Source organism: Heloderma suspectum, chromosome 6 (genome assembly GCF_057233095.1).
Source record: "Heloderma suspectum isolate Gila_16-S chromosome 6, 16-S_ref, whole genome shotgun sequence".
Classification (NCBI taxonomy): Eukaryota; Metazoa; Chordata; class Lepidosauria; order Squamata; family Helodermatidae; genus Heloderma; species Heloderma suspectum.
This window is the reverse complement of record NC_139463.1, coordinates 106133973-106149735: the sequence shown is the minus strand read 5'-3', so window position 1 is coordinate 106149735 and position 15763 is coordinate 106133973. Positions and strand designations below refer to the sequence as shown.

At 45.0% G+C, this 15763-nt stretch overlaps 1 protein-coding gene across 1 annotated transcript; it reads left to right on the top strand.

Annotated features, from left to right (window-relative positions):
• The first annotated feature begins 270 nt into the window (after positions 1-270).
• On the top strand, positions 271-11764 carry LOC146342301 (vomeronasal type-2 receptor 26-like). Its single transcript, XM_084808490.1, has 4 exons — positions 271-1062; positions 7498-7734; positions 10488-10614; positions 10866-11764. Exons 1-4 carry the CDS (start codon positions 271-273, stop codon positions 11762-11764), a joined length of 2055 nt encoding a protein of 684 aa, XP_084664616.1.
• The last annotated feature ends 3999 nt before the right edge of the window (positions 11765-15763 follow it).

The following is a 15763-nucleotide window of genomic DNA, read 5'->3' as shown; positions in this document are numbered from 1 at the left end:
AGTTTCTTCCCTGGAATCCTTAGTATCAATAATACCAGGTGAGTGGAACATGTAGGATTGGACTGAAAGAACCCACAGTTTTAGCCAGAGGATTATATTGAATGACATCAAAATGTTAACCTTGTCAGATGTTTGCATGAAGTCATTTCAGATCAAGAAAAATGACATCATTACTCAGTCTTGAAAATACCATCATTTCCCCATTAGATCAGCTATGGCTTCTTTGATCCAGCTTTGAGGGACAAAACCCAGTTCCCTTCTTTCTATGGGATGGTTCCAAATGAAGATCCTCAGTATGTTGGGATTGTTCAGCTTTTGGAGCATTTTGGATGGAACTGGTTTGGCCTCCTTGTTTCAGATGACCACAGTGGAGAAACCTTTCTTCGGGGCCTGACACCAAGGCTCTTGCCTAATGATATTTGCATTGCCTGGACACTGATGATCCCACTTGTGACAGCACATGCACAAAGGGAACTATTTCAAGAGAAATTGGGACCAATTCGATCATCTCTCTCAATGAGTGAAACCAATGTGATTCTTGTGTATGGAGACAGTCAGTCTCTGGAGGCTTTACAACTCATTTTATACTCTGAAGAAATTGGTTACAACTACCCTGTGGAGAGGGTATGGATCACAACAGCTGAATGGGATTTCACAGCTGTAGGATCTGTGAGAAAATTCACCACCAAATCCTTCAATGGCACCTTGTCATTCACCCTCCATACAAACGTGGTGCCAGGATTTCAAGATTTGGTTGAGATGATAAATCCTTTCCAGTCTACTTTATATTTCATCCATCAGTTCTGGCTCAGTGCATTTCATTGTTCCTTCCCCATGTATAACCTCTATGTTTGGAACAAGGAAAACTGCACTGGGAAGGAGAAGCTGGGGAGCCTCCCTGGCTTTCTGTTTGAAATTAGGATGACTGGCCAGAGCTACAATATCTACAATGCTGTCTATGCTGTCGCACATGCTCTCCATGCCATGGATTCATCAAGAACCAGACAGAAAGGAATAGGAGATGGAGGAACTTTGAACCTCTGGAACGTTCAGCATTGGCAGGTAGTCATAGCTGGAGGAGCCAGATAAAAATTATCATGAAATACCATAGGGTAATGAACCAAAAATACACAGAATAATAATCAGTCAACAACAGAATAGATAAAACCAAGGTAGCAGACTTAATTTCTGCAACTACAACAGAAAATGAAGTTTTCCCCCTGTGTCTGGAACAAGGATGAATGTTCAGCCACACCTGAGTCCCTCATCCATGAATTCATTTTAGCCCCAGTGAAAGCCAACCAAGCTAGAGGTCTTCTCTACAAAATTATACAATCTCTGAAATAGGATTTTCTTCAGCACAACTTTTATCTATGTCTTGATTATTTTGGATGTTCTCATTCGATTTAGGTAGTTAAACAGGAATCACTATAAAACCAAATGTTGGAGACCACCTAGCCCATGAAATTATTGACACACACAACAGTATCTTTTTCATAATAGTAGCAATATTAGCCTGTTATAGGAAACATGACAACCTCCTGATGTAAAACAGCTACTGGGTAGCAATAAGCAGCCACATAACAAGGATATAAACACAGAGACCAGGCCCTGCAAGAATCCCAGATTCCCACTCTGTCCCCATATCAACTCTAGCAGTTGTATTAGAGGACCTAATAATCTCACACCCACAACATTAGGGGTTTATTCAGTTGCTCATCTCCCAAGGTGATATATGCCATGTTCTGTCAGCTATGCCTTTCTGGCACACAGTCCAGTCGGTATGCAAAAGAATAAATGGAGAGAAATCAGAACTGTAATATTCAAAAAACTGTGAGAGAAATACTTCAGCCTCCCAGAACACTCTGGCGCATATCTTGGAAATAAGACACTGCCGAGTGACAATTCAACAAGAGCAGGGGTGGCCCTACAACTCCCATCAGCCCTAGCAAGTAGGCATGGGCATCAGTATTTTCTTCATTTAATTATCCCCTGATCTCGTCATTTATAATCCCCCCTACCCTGTGTAGTGTGTGTGAGCACACACACACACACACACACAGATACCCCAATCTCTCAATAGGAATTCATGCATCTGATTATGTGGACTATCGTCTATGAAAGCTTATGCCACAATACATTTGTTAGAGTGCAATCCTATGCATGTTTAGATGGGGGGAAGCTCCACAACCCTCACGGATGGCTGGGGAATGCTGGGGGGTGCAGGACTTCTCTCTCTCTAAACGTGGATAGGGTTGCACCCTTGCTATTTAAGGCAGTGCTGCACCTAATGACGGCCAGCGTGGAGAAACCCCGTTTGCTTTTGGCTCGATGGGTCCCCATGAGGCCCCCGGCTTTGTGAGCATTTGTGAGCCAAGCAGGGTGTGAGTTCCTGAGACTCGGGAACTTTTCCACCTTTTTTGTTCTTCCCGCCACGAGTCACGAACTGTGCAAAATTGTGGGTATGAATATTTAGGGAAATGGCAGTTTGTGCAAAAATATGTCCATAAATAGCACAATTTAGGGCATGACTATTTATGGAAATAATGATTTGCACATAATCACGGCTGTAAATGGTACAATTAGTGCAAATCTATACCTGCAATTGTGCACAAATTGCACATTTACGCCCGTGATATTGTGCAAATCATGATTTCCATAAATATCCATGCGATGATTTTGTGCAAATCCCTATTTGCCCAAAGAAAAAATAGTGGAAACCCTCAGCTTGCCCAACTCAATGCATGCCCAGTCAGGCCACTTCAGGGATCCACGAGCCAGAGCCGGGGGGCTGAGCTGGTGAAAATTCACCAAGCTCTAACCCCCATCCAGATTCCTCTGCCATCCCTACTTGCAAAACTTGTGGGCTGCATGCAGCTATTTGCTGCTCCCACGGTCTCTCACTAATTCAGTGACACTCCCCCGCTTTTCCCCAATGGTTTAGTTGACCTGCCAGCTTCTTCCTCAGGCCATGCCCCCCTCCCCCTTCCAGCAAGCCAAATCTCAGGGGGCGTGATCTAGATTTAGGCACATGGAACTGAATTGGCAGAAACAGACTTCAGTGTCAGGGTGGAAACTGAGCCCATAGAGCCCCAGAGCAGTTCTGATTCTGAGGAGGAACAGCTATCCGCTGGAGAGGAGCCAGCTCATCCCTCACAGGCACAGCAGCTGGCAGAGATTCCTTCTGCCAGCATTCCTGAGATAGATAGTAACCCTGGCAGTGAGAGAGTGTGGGATGGGGGCTTGCTGGATGCTGGACGCCGACGCTGGGAGCGACAAGTGATGGAGGGCACAGAAAGGAGGCGTAGAACCCGTTTGGTGCACAAGCAATGGCCGCCTCCTGTGACCCAAGGGAAAGAGGGAGGATATCTCCCTAGCCCATAATTTCAGGGTCTTCAAGTGATTCTCCTTTAAATGGGGACCAACTGCCTACCTGGAGCATAGGCTACTCTGCTGTTCATTGCTTAGTCACTGGTGATTAGCATCTGAAAGAGTCATTAAGTTGTAAAAGGATTAAAGCTTTGAAAAGAATCCTTTCTTCTGTGTCTTGAGTTGGCTATTGGAGTCTACTGAAAAAGGCCGCCAGGGAGCTCCTGACATTCAGCACCTACCTCCCCACAGCAACCCCTTGGGGGACTTTGCTAAATGGGGATAGCTGTGCGTTAGGGATGTCACAAGTGCCCAGCTGGGTCTGGGAGGCTGGTGGATTCCCCCATGCCTGCCCCACTGGTCCCTGCTCAACGAGCCCTGGGATGCTAATGGATCCAGTCGCTGAGTGCCCTGGAGGGTGCAGCTGGCAGCAGCCAGGAGTTGTCATTGCTGTGCCCCCACCCCAGCCACCCTCAGTATCTCCTCCTTGCATGGAGGAGATGGCAAGAGTAGTTGGGGCGAGTGCAGCACCAAGGAGGACTTGTCCTGCCCCCGCTGGCTGTCAAGCCCTTACCAGCTGACTGGGGCAGGATGAGGCCTTGGCACCACTCAAGACCCAACCACTCCAGCCATCTGCTCCTTTCAAGAGTGTTTGGGGCATGCATGACACTGAGGACTCTGGCAGTCAAGCCCTTGTGCCCATACAGCTCTTGTGTGCACAAGGCTTGACTGTCTGAGTCCTTGTCACACAGACGAAGGGTGGCTTGGCTTGCACGGCTCAGCAGGTGGGGGCGGGGCGAGAAGGGAGGATCGCCGAGCAGGTCCGGCCCATGTGAGTGGGGATGGTATCTCACTGAGCTCCCGTGCAACCTGGATGGAGGTGAGTCCATCCCATCGACCCCTAGTGTGCCTGCGTAAAAGATGAGACCTCCAAAAATCAGACACAGGAACCTCAGGAGACCAGAATCCTTGTACCAGCAAGATATAGAGGGCGGATCCAACCCGAGATCTCTAATCAGCAGCTGATCGGAGTCCAGAGTCATTCTGGAGGCCTTGGCATCGTGCAAGACCCAGCCACTCCTGCCATGTCCTCCTTGCAAGGAGGCGATAGTGAGAGTGATTGGTGCACGTGCAGCACCAAGGACTTGTTCTGCCCCTGCCTGCTGTCAAGTCTTTAGCAGCCGACTCTGCCAAGGCAAGGCCATGGCACCACGAGTGTCCCCTCCACTCCAGCCATCTGCCCCTTTCAAGAGTGTTTGGGGCATGTATGACACTGAGGATGCTGGCAGTCAAGCCCTTGTGCCCATACAGCTCTTGTGTGCACAAGGCTTGACTGTCTGAGTCCTTGTCACACAGACGAAGGGTGGCTTGGCTTGCACGGCTCAGCAGGTGGGGGCGGGGCGCAGGGAGGATCGCTGAGCAGGTCCAGGCCGTGTGAGTGGGGATGGTATCTCACTGAGCTCCCGTGCAACCTGGATGGAGGTGAGTCCATCCCATCGACCCCTAGTGTGCCTGCGTAAAAGATGAGATCTCTAAAAATCAGACACGGGAGCCTCAGGGGACCAGAATCCTTGTACCAGCAAGATATAGAGGGTGGATCCAACCCGAGATCTCTGACCAGCAGCTGATGGGAGTTCAGAGTTATTCCCTGCTAATCACTGAGAAAGCGTGCCCTTCTTAGGGCTTTGCTGGGAAAAGCCCGACCTCAGGAGGAAGCTGCTGAGCAATTCACTCCCGCCTGCTTCCGACCCTTGTTGTACAGGTGTCTGTCCTGTTTAATTCTGGGTAGGGGCAAGTCCTGCTTCCTTGTGAGTAGACATGCTGCTCATGCTTCCTTGTGCGTACACTGTCAGGACTGGGCCCAGACTTTGTGCAGAGGCCACGGGAGAGGAGAGCCAGATGAAGCACAGTTTGAAGGGGGAAGAACTTGAGCCTCAGGGAGACAGAGACAGGGAAGAGTCTTCACCGGTGCAGGCTAATGAGCTGGATCAAAGCTCAGTCATAACCTCTCATCCTATGGGAACACAGCAGCTCACAGAGGGGTGGGAGGTGGGCACGACAGGTGCAAGGATCAGATGCAAGGTCAAGAGGGAGGAGCAGCATAGGGAAGTAAGGCATTCGACAAGGATGGCCCATCACAAGAGGTGTCTAGGGGAAGACCCTGCCTGCCTGAGGGTGGGACTGAGAAAGCCTTTCCGGTTCTGTGCTGCAGACCGGCACCAGAGTTGCAACAACTTTCTCTCCTATTGTAGTGCATCCCTGAAAGAGATATTTGCGTAGGCTATTTAGTGTTGTGCCTGCTTAATCAGGGATCTTAGCATTAGATCAGGTCTGTAACCTGAACCTCTGTTGGACTGATTTGATTCTCATAAGAAAGACTATGTACTTGGAGACTGACTTCTTGGTTTGACTACAAACATGCCAGGAGTGCTGGGGACTTGACATTAGGGATGGCAGAGAATTCCACCACGGACTCAAATGAGGCTGGATTCCGAAGACTCTGACCTCCGGATTCTATGGTGGAACGGCACCACTTACCTCCAGCTCTGGAGGATTGCATGCAGAGCAGCTCTCCTGCTCCCTATACAAGGCAATGCGCTAATGGCAGCAGCCATTAGCCTATCGCTAGGAAAAATGCAAATGCAAATGGCATATTGTCCACCACTTGCAGCTGTAAAGCCCTGATTTTGACCTGAATTTCATCCGTTTATGGCTGTATTTAGGTCAGAATCAATACTTTACAGCCTCAAGTAGCTTACAATACGCCATTTGCATCTGTATTTTTTCCCAGTGATAGGCTAATGGCAGCCGCCATTAGTGTATCGCCTTGTAGAGGGAGCCGGAACTGCCCCAGATGCGAAGCAGCTCTAGAGGCTTTCAAGGGGTCCTAAGTGGCATGGATGACCCCTCTATGGCCCTCCCTCGACCGGAAAGGGAGCGGTTCATACATCACTACTTGACATAGACATGCAGAGGCTTGGTATTTCAGATACTATTTGAACATGTTGCTGAGTGATTCAGTCCTGCTTACTTTTGGGTTGCTATAAAGAAGCTTGTCCAGCTTACTTTTCAGGAGACATTAGGAGGCAGGGTATCTGGGATACTATTTGAAAGTGCTCCAGAATTATTCAGTCCTGCTTACCTATGCGTAGAAAAAGGTTCCCCACTGCACTAGTGGTGCCATAGAAAGAACACACTCAAGTTGCAGTGGTTTGTGAGTGTGGGGTGTGTGTGCGCATATGCCACCACAGCTGATGTTGGATGAGGTTTGGGGGGCTGAATGTTGTGCACTCCTGGTTTAAGGTGCCACCAGATGCATCTGATGAAGTGGAGTATATTTCCTTAAAGCTTATGCCATAACAAATTTCTTAATAATTAAGGTGCCACGAGACAATTTGTTATTATTTTCATGACAGATGGTCAGTTTTGCAGGAGCTGGTTTGGATAACCCTCAGTTCTGGCCAGATGATATTCAGCTCCTAATGTATAAGAAAATAGGGGTTTAGGAAAAATAAGTAATCCCATCTGAATGTGGGCTGTGATGAGTTCTTGGCTGTGGAGGAAACTTGCAGAAAATATGCATACACGCTAATTTCTTTATTCTGGCTTTGAATGTGTCAGGGTTGTGCTCTGGCATGGCAAATAGATAATGGGTCTTATCGCTGGTGCTACTGAGAGGGGCTCTAAGTCAGTCATAGCCATTTGCTTCTCATGATAAAGGTTCCAAATTCAACCCTTCTATGCTCAAGTTGAATAAAGGTCTCAAGGAGCAGAACTAAGAAAAAATCTTTGCCCAACATCCTATATAGCAGTGGACAGAGTAGGCAGTTCTGGGCTAAATAGAGAAATGTTGTGACTCTGCGTAAAGAAGGTTCATGTGTTCCTGAAGTGGAAATGAAAACACTCAATCTTAGGAATATTAATGGGTCTTGGCATCTTCCTTCTCACATGGGATAGACATTATACAATGTTTGCAAAGTACAAGATGTAGTAGATTCATTTTTGTTTGTAGTTATACGTTGGCTAATAGGTACCAAAAGTCTAAATGTCACAGCTTTTCACAGAGCTGACTTCAACCAATTTCCTGCCAATTCTCCTCTTTTCTGACATTTTTCTCTTTACTTTTAGCTTCACTGGTTTCTGAGAAACATCCATTTTAACAACAGTGCTGGTGAAGAAATATTTTTTGATGATAATGGAGACCTGACAGGGGGATACGATCTCATGAACTTTGTCACCTTCCCCAATGAATCCTTCCAGAGAGTACAAGTTGGAAGGATGGACCCCCAGGCACCTGCAGAGAAAGAGTTCATAATCAATGCAAGTGCCATTTTATGGAATCACAAATTTAATCAGGTAGGGATGGTCACCATCACCTTTTCGCATCAAGATAGAAAAGAATATTTGCTTCTTCTTTTTGTTGATGTATTCCACAAGGGTTGGCTAGAATTGTAATGAGATGTATTCTGGCAAAATATTACAATATCTCCAGGAACATCTAACTTTGGTACTAGGCACACAAGTATGAAATATCTTTATACTGGGAAGTTTCATACTTTTAAAATGCTGTTTCAAGATGTTGATATTTGGATTTGTTTTTGGCTTCCCTTTTTCATATTATATCTAAGAGATATCTACTTATCAAACTAACTAATCTAATCATGTAATTTTCACGAACTGTACCTTTGCATTGTATTCCCACCTGACCAGACTGCTTACATTTCTCCCTCTCTACACCCATGTGTGTAAATACGTGCCAATCAAGGGAGACACAGTATGTATGTGATGAATGGGACTATTCCCCTTGATAGCTTAAGCTAAAATAACATTATTAGTTTTTTAAGTCATCACAAGACACGTTGTTGCTTGACTGCAACAGATTAACAAATCAACACTGACTAGAAATTAGGGATCTTGCAGGCACGGGTGGTGGCAGCAGTGGTTTGGCAAGTGGCCAACAGCTCCAGATGGAGTTGAGTCCATCCATCCCTACTAGAAATCGACCCGCTGGAGTGAGAGAGCAATACATGGCAATGGCCACAAGAGTCATTGCACAGCAAAGCTATGTAGGTTCTCCACTCATTTCCCTCTACTACCATTCTGGATAGTGGTAAAGGACCAACTAAATACAGTGCCCACTATCTTCTATAGCAAACTTTCATAAACTGAATCCTGCATAAGAACAGAAGAAGAACCCTGCTGGATCACACCAAGGGCCCAGCATTCTGTTCACACAGTGGGCAACCAGCTGTCGACCGGGAACCCACAAAATGAACATGAGTGCTAGAGCACCCTCCTACCCATAATCCCAGCAACTGATGTACATAAGTTTAATGCCTTTGTTACTGGAGGTAGCACATAGCCATCAGGACAAGTAGCCATTGATAGCTTTCTCCTCCACAGATTTATCTAACCCCCTTCTAAAGCCATCCAAATTGGTGGCCATCACAATATGTTTTGATAGCAAATTCCATAATTTAACTATGTGCTGTGTGAGGAAGTACTTCCTTTTATCTGTCCTGAATTTCCCACCAATCAGTTTCATGGGATGATGCTGGGTTCTAGTATTCTGAGAGAGGGACAAAAATGTCTCCCTATCCACATTCTCCACACCATGCATAATTTTGCATACCTCTATCATGTCTCCCCTCATTCACCTTTTCTGTAACCTAAACAATACCAGCTGTTGTACCTTCCATCTTAGGGGAATTGCTCTAGCCCCTGGAACACTTTTAGAGGGGTGTGATCCTAGGGATGTCAGGGAATTCCACCATGGATCTCGGTGAGGCTGAATGCCGGGGCATTCAGCCCCCTGAAATCCGTGGCAGAACGAAGCCACCCTACCCTGCGAAAGGCATGCGAAACGGAGCACTTACCTGCTGCCGTCCGCGCTGCTTTGCAAGTGGTGGCCACGTCTGCAGCCACCATTCGCTTTTTCATTATAGCTGTGATAGACTACGTAAATAATTACATAGCTTATCACGGCTAACGCAGGGACGCCATTTGCGTAGTGGCCGCCATTTGTGTCCCTGTCTTTTGCCGTAATAGGCTACGTAAATATTTACGTATACATTTGCGTCCCTGTGCAGCCCAGCAGCCAGATGTCCAGCTGCGGGCGGCCCTGGCCAGCAGCTCCACGGAGTGCGAAGCCGGCCAGGGAGAATTTTGGGGGGAGGGACGGAGCGCCTCCCACCCACCGCGAATGTCACCCTTTGAAAAGTTAAATGACTTACGTACATCCCGATGTGATCCATTCTGGGTTTCAGCCACAACCAGCAAGAACTCTAAAGGAACTATCCAAGGTGATGAATCTATTTGGGGGATAGGGTTCAGTACCTTGGATAGCTCCTTTGGAGTTCTGGCTGTTTTTGACTGAAACCCAGAATGGATTCATGGCCCCACCGAAATTGGAGCCACCAGCCTCTATTGCTCAGCATCAAACCTCTTTAGTTACCATTTACTTCCCCAAACTCTTCTTTGTAGGGGTGGGAAGGGCTGGAACAGCTGGACTTAGTCCCCACTACAACTTATACCAGTCTTGCATAACCTGGGTTCTTAAAGTTGTTTAGGCCTACAACTTCCATCAACCCCAGCTGGCCTAGCCACTGGTCAGGGATGATGGGAGTTGAAGGCTAAGACATACAGAGGGACCGAGGTTGGGGAAGACGATCCTACAGCAAAAGGAAAAGCAGCAGTAACAGATGTCTCAGCTGGAGTAATGTATGCATCAGTTGGAGTGAAAGAGCAATTTCTGGTAATAAGTGCAAGAATCATTGCTGTTACAGTGCCCTGAAGAGTGGTGGGCCCATCTGAAATTGATGTGATGCATGCCCTGATATCTTATAATGTTTTGATGAGAAGGAGATGTGCCTTTTCTGCTCACCCATTCAAGCAAGTGAGCAAGTGCTGAGTGGTAACACAGGAAGAGCGATCTTCGTTAGGGGTCTGTGTGGTCAGCGATGGGCCCTTCTGAGGCATCAGTGCATTGGCATATGCACCTGATACAACTCTTGAAATTTCATTATGTTCTCATGAGAAAAAGATGCAGCTGAGGGTTACAGAAATGAGAGAATCTTCCTCATTTTAATCCCACATTTCTTCCCTTCTGCTTACCATAGATGCTGCCCAGTTCCACCTGTGTCGAGAGCTGCCACCCTGGCCAGAGCATGTCCGTCCAGCAGGGGAAACAAGTTTGTTGCTACGATTGCCCTGAGTGCCCCCAAGGGAGGATTTCCGTCCAGATGGGTAAGTGCAAGAATCCAGAGTGACTTGGAAAATAATCCAGATGTTTTAAATTCAAGTCTAATGTAATTCTTATCAGCTTTTTTTCCTGATGGGTCCCAGGGCATGAAGGCATTTCCTTACACAGTTGCTGAAAAAACAAACAAAAGAGGAAGTTGCAGAATATATTTTGTTTGCTGCAAGATTAGATTCAATGGCAGTTAAAGTATTTTTGTATTCTGGAACTACTGAGAGAGTTTGCTTCTTACTTTCAGATGCAGACCAGTGTGAGACATGCCCAGAACATCAATATCCAAACAAGAACCAGATCCAATGTATTCCCAAAGAGACATTCTACCTGTCCTATGAGGAGCCCTTGGGAGCTGTTCTGGCATCCTTGGCTCTTTGTCTTTCTGTTCTCACTGTTATTGTGATTGGGAGCTTCGGTCTGCACTGGAACACTCCCATCGTCAAAGCCAACAACCGGAGCATCACGTGCACCCTGCTCTCCTCGCTGCTGCTCTGCTTTCTCTGCTCCTTCTTGTTCATTGGCTGGCCTGGGAAGGTGAGCTGCCTTCTGAGGCAGACAGTGTTTGGCACCATCTTCTCCATCGCTGTTGCTTGTGTGTTAGGAAAAACCATCACCGTAGTTTTGGCCTTCACGGCCACAAAGCCTGGAAATAGGATGAGGAAATGGGCTGGGAAGAGACTTGCTGCATCAGTTATCCTTTTTTGTTCTTTTATTCAAGCTGGTATCTGTGCTGTGTGGCTGGCAACTTCTCCGCCCTTCCCAGAGTTTGACATGCACTCCCAGGTTGGCACAATCATTGTTCAGTGTAATGAAGGCTCAGCCCTCATGTTCTACATTGTCCTGGGCTACATGGGGCTTTTGGCCATCATCAGCTTCACTGTGGCTTTCCTTGCCAGGAAATTGCCTGATACTTTTAATGAAGCCAAGCTCATCACTTTCAGCATGCTGGTCTTCTGCAGTGTTTGGGTGTCTTTTGTGCCAACCTACCTGAGCACCAAGGGGAAATACATGGTGGCTGTGGAGGTCTTCTCCATTTTGGCCTCTGGTTCTGGCTTATTGGGTTGTATCTTCCTCCCTAAATGCTACATTATTATATTCAGGCCTGAACTGAACACCAGAGATCAATTAGTAAGGAAAAAATAGTCCGAATTTGGGCATCCAGAGACAGAGAGAGACAGACAGAAAGGGAGCAGATCGGGAAAATGGAATTGTCTCACTTAACTCTTGGAAAGTCCCTCTCCCCCCACCAAATATTTCTTAATTTTGTATATCTACAGTAGAGCTGGAATCCCCCACATACATACAGTTAGTCAGAGCCACTTGTACCCATGAATAATTATCGAACTGAGTAATATCATTGTGAAGAAACAAGGAGATATGTCCGGACAACTCCATGTTTCTTCATGATTTTTTTTCCAGCTTCACTTAGGGTGATTTTCATGCTTCATGTCTCCACTATCATCCACCTTGTTCACATCTATTTCTTCAAGGCTTATTGTCAGGGTCACAGAGATGAGCCAGTCACTGGATTGGAAAAACACACTGACATGCTGTCCAAGCTGATCAGCAAACTTTCCCTGGAACCTTCTTGAATCTTTTAGCTTCATCTATCAAGGGAAGTTGGTCAGTGCTGGAGCACGTGTTTTGGAAATCATAGGCCCCGCTTTCATTGGCTTTGTATCTCCAGATAAAGGTCTGAGATAGCTGACATGGGAAATTTCCCCTGCCTGTGGAAAATACATATCACTCAGTTTCTTCCATTAGGTCTCTGTTCCCTTTAATGGATAGTTATAGCTTAGATTCAGCATATAAAATAAACAAAGAGAAATCTGAAATAATTATATTAAATACTACCATTGAAGATAAAAGGCAGGTCTTGCATCTATTGGGGATAAACAGTGTCAGCTATTTAGTGGTAAGGCTATCTTTGGGATCAGGCCCAAATAGGTGGTATAATTAAGCTGATTAATGTGTGGGTAAGTGTAACATTATTTGGTTGGCAAGGGTGGGAACTGTGGTGAAATCTTTGTTTTTATTTACTGCCTTACCTCTTTTTATTGACTTCCGAGAAATCCCAGGCTGTGAATGTGATAAACTTTTACTGACATTTATGTAAGAAAAAAAACCACCTAGGATGAAATTGGATATATTGTAAGCACCTTTTAGTGAAGTTGGCCTTCCTTTTCCTTTTTTGAGTCTATATTTTGAGGCTTCCTAATTGAAATGGATGAATCAGATCTAACTGTTTGCTGGAACAAGAATTAGTTCCAGTTTCTTTAAGTGCCATCCCATGGATGGTGTAGGAATTAGTGGGAAATGCTATTCCAGAGAAAGTAATCTTAAAACATATATTGACTACGTGGTTTAAATATAGGAGGAGTAGATTAAACCCAGAGTTTTCAGCTCTATGGTCAATTGTTAAGACATCAAAAGTTAGTCAACATAAGAGAAAATATTCTACAAAGGGAAATTCATGATGACAAGACTTGATAAATGATGAAGGGGTTATTTCAGAGATATTTGCTAGCATGGGCTAGTTGAACAAGTCCATAGTATGATTGTTTTTTGTTTAGTTGTTTTTGTTTGTGTGTGTGTTTCAAATCAGGAACTTCATTGTATATGATCTGAAAAGAATACATCTGAAACAGGGGACTGTGTTGGAGAATATTATTGCAGTTGAAGTAGGATTGTTTTTGCCTGAAATCATGTTTTGATTGGCTGACTTCTACCTTTAGAAAAAAATGATTCCCTTCTAAAAAGGGATGGGAGAGAGATATTGGAAGTTCTATAGAAGATAAAGGGTATTTAGAAATCTTTAAAGTAAGGAAACATTTTTCATTTAGTGCTTCCTTGAAAGAAGCTCCGTGTAACGTTTTACATAGGTGGTATATGACTTCCTGTTCAAAGAATGAACAGAATAAATAGGACAAATGGATTTGGTGGTTGGAAGTGTGGGAGGGTGGATGCAAATTAGATTCATGTATTGTGGGGCTGTCCAGGGTGGGTGTGTGTGTGTGTGTGTGTGTAATGTAATAACCGGAAGTAATATGGGATTTGATGTATTGTCTATATTACGAAGTTATTTGCTTTACGTTACAGAAAAGACTATTAAGGATTTAATTTTAAACGTATTAATAGTTGCCAGAATTGTAGTGGCTAGATATTGGGAAAATGTCAGAACTCCTAGAGAACAGTTATGTAAAGGTTGAGAAATGGCTCAAATGCATAAATTAACAGATAAAGTTAGAAATCAAATCAATCTTTATTCCTTTCATCAATTGCCACTGCAAAGAGATAATACAATTTCAGAAAAAAAATCCACAGAGTTTACACCTAAAAAGTTGCAATAAAGCAGAAATTATTTACAATTTAAAAACAATGACAACAGCAGAACCCACTAAAATATCCTACCCTGCCCTGATAGGACCCTTAAACTAAATTCCCCTATTATTAACGCACTCCCTCCTTTTATTAAATGTCTTAACAATCAATCATACAATTGGCTCAATCCTTCTTTATAAACACAGCTGCACTTTTAAAACAGCAGGGCAAAATCAAATACAGTCCCATACAACAAGTTTGTAAGGAGAAATACCAGCATTTCCACTCCTGCCCAGCTTCTGTTAACATCCAACCACTGCACAATGAACTTCTGTCTTGGGGAAAATTATACAAGTTACAGATTAACACAATGGGATCCAAGATCTCCATTTCAGACTGAGCATGAAGGCACAGGTTAGAAATGATTGCATTTTGCACCTCATTTACTTATCTATTTGTTGGTTTGTTTATTGAAATGGAACTGTTTATCACTTTCTGGAACAAAAGGATTTTGAACTTAGTCAGTTGGATCAGTAGGTTTTAATAGATTTTCAAATTATTATAAATAAAAGAAATCAGGAAAAAAACCACACATTGTGAAGAGAAGTTGGAACTAGTTCCAACTTCCCTGTAAGGTAGGACAGGTCACTTCTGGCCTTAAATTCCCCCAAAGCACCCAGAAGCCACTCACCCTGGCTAAAAGGCATTGAAAATAGCACTGAGGTTACCCAGAGGAAAGCACACCAACATGGAGTGAGTAGATGTTTATTTAAAAGGGAAGGGAAGAGGGAAAGAGAAGGTGGGAGGTAGCAGACTTTAAAGAAGGTTCAAGTCTAGAACGACCAAAAGGAAAATCCTTGAGAACTGAGAGCCTTTTAACAGCACACCCAAGCAAAATAACAAAAGCTGGATACCCTATCCTGCTATATTACCGAAGTAAGGACGTCCTAGGATACAGCCCACTGATCCAAACTGGTCCCAAGACCACCATCATGAGGGAAGACAACCATGCCCTTGCTCCAGCTCCTTTTTAAGGCTTAGCCCTGGCGACCCCAGGCAGATTTCACCCTGCTAAGCATCACTCAGTCCCTGGGCTCTCCTCCCTCACCCCAGGAGGAGGCAGAATCCTCCCACCAGGTCCAGCTCTGTTCACTTCCCCAATTAACGAAGGCCAAGCCTGGCCTGGAGCACCAGGACCAAGGAGCTACACAGAAAACGCATCCGCAGGCGGTTACGAGATACATGGGAGCAAGGCCGGCTTCACGTTGAAAGAGCTGGCCTGCGTTCTTGACACACGCAAACGTTACTGAGCTGACAAAGTGTAGCCTTATTTCAGTTTCTCGTCTCTTTTTGTCCAGACTATGCTGTCAGCTGTGAAAGATTAAATTGCTGCCAAGAGGATCAGTGGGGTTGGATCGTCTTCTTTATGCTTAAAATTAATCACCAGTGACCCATTTCTTAATCTCCTCCGTTAATGCTGAAAAGAGTTTGTCATGTTCTTTTTGATATCCAGGCAGTTTGATGCTGAATTGATCCAAATGACTGTCCCAGCTACTTGAAGTCCTCAGCCACCGTCCTTCCCTCCTGCTGTAACTTTTCCTGAGGAGACTGAGGAAGGCATTGTGTCATTCCCCAATGTTATGGCTCATTTTTTAAAAAAAATACTGTTGGAAATTGTAGCACCTGGTTTCAAACTCAGTTGATGACAATTCTGTCAGAATGAAGCTGCTCAGACTAGAATGTCTGAGCTAGAAATTACATGTAACAACTGAGATGGAAGATCACTTCCTTATTTTAGTTGTTACAACTTCAGATATGGTT